Below are 9,840 nucleotides of genomic sequence, written 5' to 3'. Positions count from 1 at the left end.
TGGGTTAAAAATAACCCAAGTTGGGTTGAAAATGGACTAACCCAGCAATTGGGTTGTTTTAACCCAGCGATTGGGTTGTTTTAATCAAACATTTAACCCAGCCGCTGGGTTAAAACAACCCAATTGCTGGGTTAGTCCATTTTCAACCCAACTTATTTTTAACCCAGCATGTTCTAGAGTGTAAGTTACCATGTATTAAAAACCTTGAATCTCAATCGTAGGCTATTGTTCTGGACTGCTGTATAATAGGGAATTTAACTGGAAGTTTAGGGTTAGTATCTCAAGGATTAACTGACTTAAATTAGAATTTGTAAAACTACATTTGTGTAATTATTTGATTGTTGTCCATGTATCGCGGACCATATCCATATAACCATATAGCTTCCTAATATTTATGGTAAAAAAGGTAAAAAAATAAATAAATAAAAATTGTCAAATATCGTTCACAGTGCATTCTGATGTCATAACCAAACAGGGCGACCGTTGGGATGAGTCCTCCGTCCCACGTCATCAATCTTCCGTCAACTCGGATCCCATTGGCTGATTACAAGATAAACCTGAATGCCATTGGTCATTCATTCCTCACTGTCACTTGTCGTTTTGAAAGCATACGATGAATTTAGTGTTTATATGAAAAGACATATTTCTTGTTGAGATTTTACCATATCCGTGTATGTGCTTCGGATCTTGGATGGCCTATCGCTCAGATATCGATATTGAACCAGTTGCAAAGATAACCGGTAAGTGACCTATAAAACTTACATTATCATGCCATTGGATTTGTCTCTGATGTAACGTTACTCTGCGATTTTGTTTTGAAATGTAACTTACATCAAATGAAAGTGTCAGAATTAATAGAAAAACATAACTCTTTATGACATTTACGTTGTCTTGTCAGTGCCATATTGATAGTTTAATGCTAATCGGTTTGTTATGAAATGTGGTGTAGGAGAAGCGGTGTTTTTCTCTGAAAAAATCTGTGAATTATGTGTATTACTCATTTTTGTCGCCATGAATATACAACCAGAAAAACGCATGTTAACATCCTCTTCAGGTTAGCGAACTCATACTTTATATAAATTATAGAGACAGGAGTATAATAAGATTACACACATATATGCAATGTAAGTTAGTCGTGTAACGAGCACAAGATGGCGCTATAACACACAGCAAGAGATCTGAGTATATGAAAGTTCAAGCACGTTTAGTTGGTATAGCAAACTCATAATGTAATAACTACATTTTGTAATAAAATGTTCATAATGTAATAACTCGATGTAATTCAACAACTTTCACATTATGAGAAATGTATTATATTATAAACTCACCAAAAGTGTGTCATTTTCATTATTGTAATAGCTTTTAAAACATAAAAAATATTAGTAGTCCCTTACAGTACATTTTTAAAAACTACCTGCGAAATGCAAAATTTAAATATTCATAAACATTTACAAATCTAAATCCAGTTTTAACCTGCCTACAAATCCAAATCTACCAGATTACTGATACTTCTAGTAGTAGTAGTTTCAAAAGTTCTGATTTTATTTATTTATTTATTTATTATGATTTTTAAAATGTACTGTAAAGGAATACCAATGATTTGTTTAATAAACATGTAATAATAATAATAATAATTGCATGAATATTTAAATGCTGCATTTCGCAGGTAGTTTAAGACTGTTTAAGTTTAAGAATATATTATATTAACTCAAAAATTAAGTACAATAATACAGTAATATACTGTGTACTTTTTCTCTTTTCTGTTTTACCTATATCAAAAAGCAAACTAGTTTGTTTTCGTATATATTCTTGATTGCCTCAAAATGTCAACTGGATTGTGCCATTTTGTGCTAACGCCCTTTCCTGGGGGGGGTAGGGGAATGATGCGTGAAGTTGGGAAATTGTGGAGCAACAGCTCAGAGGGTCACAGCAGCGACCCCGAAGAAGATGAAGAAGAAGAGATGGCGTTCGGAGAGACTGAAGAAGACTCTGACGAGATGATGGACTTGAGTGATCTACCCACAGCTCTGTTTGCCTGCAGCGTGCATGAGGCCGTGTTTGAGGAGGACAGGCAGCGGGTGAGAACAAATTTAACGAAAAATATATTTCTCTTTCCATTTTAATAGTTAAAAAAGCAGCTCATAGATAATAGCTCAACCCAAAATTAAAATGTCAATTAAAAGTCAGTGTTGCTTTGGTCGACAGTTGAAACATTCTTCAAAATATCTTTTGTGCTAGACAGAAGAAAGTCATTTATACATACAGGTTTGGAACGATGCTGATTTTTGTGTCAACTATTCCTTTAAGAGTCTAGTTGAGCTTGGCATGAGGCATTGTGGGATAAAAGGCTTTCTGTTCCACACAAAACACTCAGGTCCTCAGGCTTTGAGTGCTTGCAAGGTCTCTTTATCTTTTTCAGCAAACTCTAGTTTTCCAAATCGGGCATGTTCAAAACTAATGGAGGTCTTGTGAGCAGTACATTTTAACCTACATTCAGAAGCCAGCACTTTAAGGCCCCGAGGACAACGTCTGATGTTCACACTGCGTTGCCTCAGCATTCATGGAATATTTTGCTGCTCATTGAAGCTGTAACCTCTTACCTGAGGAGCGGCAGGGACTGAGAAGAGCTTTTACTTCTCCTGTGGTCCCAGCTAACAGGGAACGTTTCCATAACTTTCACTAACATTCTTTAAAAGCTATGTAAATGTGAGGACAAAACGTTCGTAAAATGTTTATGGAACGTTCTTCTAATGCTATTAATACTTCTCGTAATGTTGAGAGGAAACATTCTTAGAATGACATTCTCGGAACGACTTTATGTCTTTATGACTTTGCATAAATTGTTGTGAGAACAATTTTAAAGTGCCCCTATTACGGTTTTTCGAATATTCCCTCATGCAGTGTGTAATATAGTTTGTAAATGTAAACTTTCTGCAAAGTTGTAAAGTCGAGAGTGCGCGATAAATAAAGTTCTTATCTCCCAAAAGAAAGAATCGACTTTGAACCACCTATACGAGTCGTTTGTATTTCGAATCCCCCTGCGTGGCGGTTCTACGTCACTAGAAAATACATTTGCATAATGGCCGCCTATGTTGTACGTTGTCCTGGGACCATGTGATTTTACTGGCGGCTGCTTCTCGGCGTTCAACGCAGGATTCGCACAACTTGCTCCTCTCAGAATCACAGCTTGTAAGTATGAATAATTATGAAAGTATATATTTTCTGCCGGGTGTTCAAAATAGGCTTGTCGCGATTGGTCGATACAATCTACTGCGTCGACACTGTTAATTAGTCGACGTCAATATTTTTAGTCGACTGGGTAAGCTGGGTACGAAATTGTATTAGTACTGGTACTTTAAAAATGACAGCAGTCTAATAAGAGCAGTATTTCTTAATTTGCGTTGAAGTGTGACAGCAGGAGTGAGGACGTGTGTGTGAGCTCTGCTCCCACCGTTCACTAAACAATGGAAGCAGAACAATCAAATATATACGCAAACAAGAATGCAACAGAAAGTGCGGCGTGGCCGGGAGCCCGGGACTTTCTCGCGCGCACTGCCGGACTCTGACTCGACGCCAGTTTCGCGGATTATTGGGATGTAAAGATGCACGTCCTGGCGAGTATTCGGGTAAACGCAGTCGGATATGTCTTTAGTGAACGTATGCAGAGTTGAATGAGAAATCGGGTGTTACAATGAATTTGGTCCGTGCAGCTCTTAAAGGGCCGGACCTAATATTCTGTGTGAAGCAGGGCAGGGCAGGAACCGGTTTTTGGGGTTGTTTAACCCTAAAACAATGATAAAACAATGTTCTAAAAGTAAGTTCTGTCATATTTTTCAATTACTTTTACAGTTTTTTTTGCCATGGTATTGATTCAGTATCGGTATTGAGGTATTTTAGTCTGGTATCATATCAAATCATAATTTTGGTATCATGACAACACCATTCTATATAAAAATGATTTGCTGATATTCTCTTTTTTTTGTTATGTTGGTTTACAAATGTGTACCTTTTTACATTTTTAATCTTTTAGTTTTACAATTTGTCAAGGGCTTGTTTACATTTATAATTTTTTATAGTACACTACTGAAGGCCAACTTTGCAAGTTAAATTAAATGTTTTTAAGTAAAATTGTTGAAAATGATAGTGATAAATTAGTCGATAGATTAATCGATAAGTGGCAGCCCTAGTTCAAAATATGAAGTTTTGTGTTTTATATTGTGTACGTTTCCGGCTAACCCGCTAACTCACGTTATTACTGTCTTACTGAAATACTACTGAAAATCAGCTGTGGGCCACTGTTACCTAAAACTGTGTCTATTAATGCAGATAGTCTGTCGTTCTTACTACTTTGAGTAACGATAAAGGATGGAGCAAGATTTGTTTTGCAAACTTTAAAGGGTTAGTTCATCCAAAAATGAAAATAATGCCATTTATTACATGTCGTTCCACACCCGTAAGACTTCCGTTTATCTTCGGAATGCAAATTAAGATATTTGTGTTGAAATCCGAAGGCTCAGTGAGGCCTGCATAGCCAGCAATGAAATTTCCTCTCTCAAGATCCATTAATGTATTAAAAACATATTTAAATCCGCTCATATGAGTACAATGGTTCAATATATTATTAATATTATAAAGCGACGAGAATATTTTTGGTGGTGCCAAAAAAACGAAACAACGATTTATATTGTGATGGCCGATTTCGAAACACTGCTCATGAATCTTCGGAGCGTTATGAATCAGCGGCTCAGAGCACCAAAGTCACGTGATTTCAGCAGTTTGGCGGTTTGACACGTGATCCGAATCATGATTCGACTCGCTGATTCATAACGCTCCAAAGCTTCATGAAGCTGTGTTTTGAAATCGGCCATCACTATATAAGTCGTTATTTCGTTTTTTGGCGCACCAAAAATATTCTCGTCACAACCACTGTACTCACATGAACTGATTTAAATATGTTTTCAGTAAATTAATGGATCTTGAGAGAGGAAATCCCTGCATGCCCACCGCAATAAATGAGAAATATACACATGGGTTTGTTGATTGACATACACTTGTTAATGCTGATGGTGAGGAAATACAGCTGCAACATCTCATAATGTACCGCAAAATGAGTAGCGTATCGCTGAGAAACGTCCTGCTCAAGTCGTCCTTGCGATGGAGGTTCGGGTTTAATAACTAGTTCTTCCAGTGTTTCATCATCGGACTCGCGCTCGGATTGATATGGTAAAATTGACGTAATTGGTACTGTTTTTACAGTGTGTACAATCACTGAGGACTGAGCTGAAGTTCAGTTAGGCCGCGTGTCCACCAAAGGAAAACGGCTTGCTGTGGGCGCTTGCGAGCGTTTAGGGTTTTTTTCAGTTGAGTCTCTTTGCTTGTTATGATACGGAATATCCATGGAAGTGTTACTAGTATCTCATTTCACAGATAGTTTGTTTCTATTGATTCTATATAAAAATGCAAATACAATGTAAAGTATTTGCTCTGGCTCTTGTTTTAAATGATTTTATTCCGTTATTATGCTTGTTGTTTTCATCTGTTGACGTTATATCAGCAGAATGTGGTGGTTGGTCGGTGTTGTATTTGTCCCGCCCCTCCTCTACTGTGATTGGACGGCTGGATAAAAAGTGATGAGCGCTGCGTTTTACTCAAAGTTGAACATTTCGCTCATGGCGTTCTAAAAACGTAGCGCTCCCATTGAAAACAATTGACCTATCGGTAAGCCCCTCCCCTCGAACGCAGATGAGCCAATAGCAGTTGAGTATCAGTTGCGCTGGGACCTTTAGGTTTCCGCGCCATAGAGAAACATTGGAAAATCCAAAGCTCTCATCGGTTTGATGGTGTTTATGCTACAAAAATGCTAAAATGTCATGCCTGAGGTACTGTAACACTGATTCCAGGTGTCCTGAGAGGATTTTCTGTTTGTCATACTCTCGTTAAGTTATGATTAAAGTCCCTGCTAACATACAAACCGAAATAACTAATGTAAACGTTAACGTAACACTGTAAGTTTCGTATTACAAAATTTGTTTTAACTACTTTACAATCAAAATCTTTTATAATCTTGACAAAACACGTATCGTCGGAAAGGTCTGAGTCTCAAGGTTCCATATTTGGTGACTGGTTTGTGATGGAAGTGATATTTGGACAGAAATTTACAGGAAACTGCATCAAAAAAACTATCAATGCAATGTGGATGACACACGGTGGCTATTTTTGGTATAGCACCTAAACAAAATCTCATGGGGACTTCAATTTTTGTGATATCAACTTCAAATTTGGTACACAACTTGGTTAGACATATGGCTTTGCTTTTATAGTAATTTTAGAGTAACATTTCTTTTTGTAAAATATATATTTTATATAAAATAAATATTTATTATAGAATTTTTCATTTACAGTACATTTAAACTTCATACTTTCATATTTTGAAATGCTTTCACATCAGAAAGAATCTGCTGAGTGTCTTCTTTAAAACAAGACCAAACTTAGGTCTATATTCCAAAGCATTCTTGAAGTTTGGAAGTTTTTCATGACTATTCTCAAAAAGGGGGGTGACAGATAAGGGGTTAAAATAGCACAATGGGGGCACTTTAATGAAATGTAGTTATTTGTCAAATTCTACTTTAATGCTTTTGTGACTCAGTGGGAATGAATGAGTTAAGTATTTATACAGTGCATTTCCTATGTACTGCTGTACACCCAAAGCACATTACAATCATGTCAGGGGTCTCTCCACCACCAGTGTTATAGGAGGAGAGGAGAGAGAGTGATAAAGCCAATTCAGTTGATGGGGATTATTAGGAGGCGAGAAGTGTCATGGGATTTTGAATGACCACAGAGAGTCAGGACCTCGGTTTACCATCTCATCCAAAGGACAGTAGCTCTGTCACCTCACAGCAAGAAGGTCCCCGGTTCGAGGAGTTAGCATGTTCTTTGTGTGTCGTTGTGGGTTTCCTCCAGGTACTCCAGTTTCCACTACAGTTTAAAGACATGCAGCAGAGGTAAATTGGTGATTGTCTGTGTGCGAGCCCTGTGATGGACTGTCCATCCGTCCAGGCTGTTTCCCCTGCCTATGGCCTGAGCTGGTGGTATAGGCTCCAGCAACAGCGCAATCCAAGAGAGGATAAGTGGTGTGGAGAATGAATGGAAGAGTAGAAGCAATGTTTTAAACGTTCAGAAATAACAGGTTTATAACATTTTCAACATGATAGAATGTAATGTTCATCTAACGTTCACATAAACCAAGAAAAAACGTTCTTAATACATAAAAAACTTGACGTTTTGAACTTCAGAAATAACGTTTTCACAACTTAATGAGAATGTTAGAAAAGCATTCTAAGAACATATTTTTGTTAGCTGGGGTAGAGGAGATAAGCGGAGATGTGATTTCTCAGCAGAGAGGGTCGCTCAGGTCACTGCATGGCTCAAAGCGTACTTACTCTTCTGAAAACCTCTTGTGCTTCTCTGAAAACATTAAACCCAAATACATTATTCTAGAGTTGTGAACACAAATGGACATCTTGTTTCTGTGAATACAATCAGTAGAACAATTTTTTTAACTATTGTTATTTTTAACTTGGTCTCTTCTTGTTCAACGTCTTTGAACTAAGCCTAACCATTTGAACTATTTATAATGTTAGTCAAGGGTTTTTTTCCGGTAAAGTCGGTTAGCCCCGTCCTTCAATAACTGCCTCTTTGCAAAGCTTCTGCATTACATTGTGACATTCAGAGACAGAGGTGCTGTACAAGATGTGAAGGTCAGACTGAAATGTTAAGGGACCTGTTTTCGGACATAGAAGAAGATTTGACTGACCTTTCTACATTTTACTCTTATCATTAGTTCGTCTAGGGCTCAAAAATAATCATTTTTTTCCTCCTTACACCTCAGGGCCAAACAATATGGCTCCAGGACCAGTTTACTTGCCCAGTCTGCAATTTGTGTAGCGATAGTTAATTATATCAGGTTTCTGACTTCAGAATCTAGGCCAATAATTTAGAAATTTGTTTTTGCATCAAACCCAGCTAACAATGCTTGGTTCCCAGAATGTTCTGGAGACATTTTTCTAAAAATAATAAAAAAAAGTTTGTGGAAGCCTTGATGCATTTTTTTCAAGTTCATTTGTAAGTTCAGCAGGCAACTATGCATTCATAGCCAGGTAATGTGTACAACTGAGGCTTGGACAACATTGTCGGGTGTTTACTATCAATACCAGTAAGAGCATGGCTAACATCTCTGTTACTGTGTATATGTGCTTTATGACTGTGAACACTGGTGTGTTTTATGTATTTTTGTGTTTGAATAGTATATTTGGGTCATTATCCTGAGGGTAAAAAGATGAGGACTGTTACCCATAATGCATTTCACACTGTGACCCCGTGTACTGCCCTGTAGATTGCGTAATCTTGTACTAATGAACACGGTTATTCAGAGCAGCCATGACTGTGAATGACAGTGAAATGACATTTTGACAATCACTTTGTAACATTAATCGTGAGACGTCTATTCTAAATCACACTTTTCTCCTGTCAAAACACCGCACAGTTGAAGTGAATTTATTGTACACACCCCTGAGGACTCTGTCTGTTCTCGCAAAACATAAATGCTCTTTATTTTCTGCTCTTGAGTTACACTGTGATTTGTGTCCTCCGGTAGAGCTGGGAGCATCTTTGTGGGCAAACAGCTGGCGTTTATTTCTGTTGTAGAAACTAGAGCTCTCGCTGACACACACACACACACACACACACACAAATACATACTTCATAAGTCTTTCATTTGGTTGTGTCTGGCAGCCTGGCCTTGTTGTTTCATTAAGACTGTTGACCTGCTTTGGTGGCACATGCCTCGACTCGACTCGGCTCGCGACCCCCCCCCCCTCTCTCTCTGTTCACTGGGCTGTATCAGGGTCAAAGTCCTCTCTGTCTGTCCCAGCACTGAGACTCTTTAGATGGGAGTCAAAACAGTGGATCTGAGCCATGTATCCTTAAATTAGAGTCTATAAATAGTCCTTTTATAAACTTACCCAAGAACTCAGGCTGTTGGGAATGATAGATTTGATGGGCGGCAGTGGCTCAGTGGTTCATGTAGGTTGTCTACAAACTGGAAGGTTGGTGGTTCGATCCCCGGTTCCACCTGACCAAGTGCCGAGGTGTCCATGAGCAAGACACCTAACCCCAGCTGCTCCCGACGAGCTGGATGGCGCCTTGCATGGCTGACACTGCCGTCGGTGGGTGAATGAGTGTGTGAATGGGTGAATGTGAGGCAAAAATGTAAAGCGCTTTGGATGGCCGTAGGTCTGTTAAAAAGCGCTATATAAATGCAGTCCATTTACCATAGAAAATGCTAGTGGATAATTTACATTCAGCAGTCATACAGCATCACCCTGGCTGGGCCCAGTGATTATACATTTCATAGGCCTGCTACTTACCAATGCTAAATACATATAAAAATATATAAATAATAGAAAGATTATGTAAGCTATACAGTGTAAATATACCTTGGTAAATATGAGCAAAGGTGGCTGTGAAAATAAATCTGCATTGTTTATCTTTTTGATCTTTCATTAAAAAAAAATCACAATTCTTACCCTTCATTGAAGTAAAACAATTGAAAGTGGGGGGAAAATCTCATTATTAAATAAATGTTTTTCTCTAGTTCACATTGACTACAATTATTGGCTCCCAATTATGGCAACGTAGAGTCTGGTACCGCTCCATTGAGCTTTGATTATGGGGCGTGTTTCAACCGAACCAGGAAAGACCTCAATTGGATAGACCCATAACCAATCAGAGCAACGGAGCGACGCGTAACGTTAGTTGTCAAATGTCAACAGAACTCAA

General features: G+C 38.2%; 1 protein-coding gene across 1 annotated transcript in view; it reads left to right on the top strand.

Annotated features, from left to right (window-relative positions):
• Nucleotides 1–584: 584 nt before the first annotated feature.
• rcan3 (regulator of calcineurin 3) overlaps nucleotides 585–9,840 on the top strand; it is a 79,319-nt gene continuing 70,063 nt past the window's right edge. Inside the window, exons 1-2 of the mRNA XM_079832260.1 lie at nucleotides 585–740; nucleotides 1,877–2,078. Of these exons, the coding sequence (XP_079688386.1) occupies nucleotides 1,881–2,078 (198 nt within the window). The 5' untranslated portion in view covers nucleotides 585–740; nucleotides 1,877–1,880. The remainder of the gene's footprint in view (nucleotides 741–1,876; nucleotides 2,079–9,840) is intronic.

This window comes from Gobio gobio (genome assembly GCF_949357685.1).
Source record: "Gobio gobio genome assembly, chromosome: 13".
Taxonomy (NCBI): Eukaryota; Metazoa; Chordata; class Actinopteri; order Cypriniformes; family Gobionidae; genus Gobio; species Gobio gobio.
The sequence above is the reverse complement of the archived record's forward strand: the minus strand, read 5'-3'. Positions and strand labels throughout refer to the sequence as shown.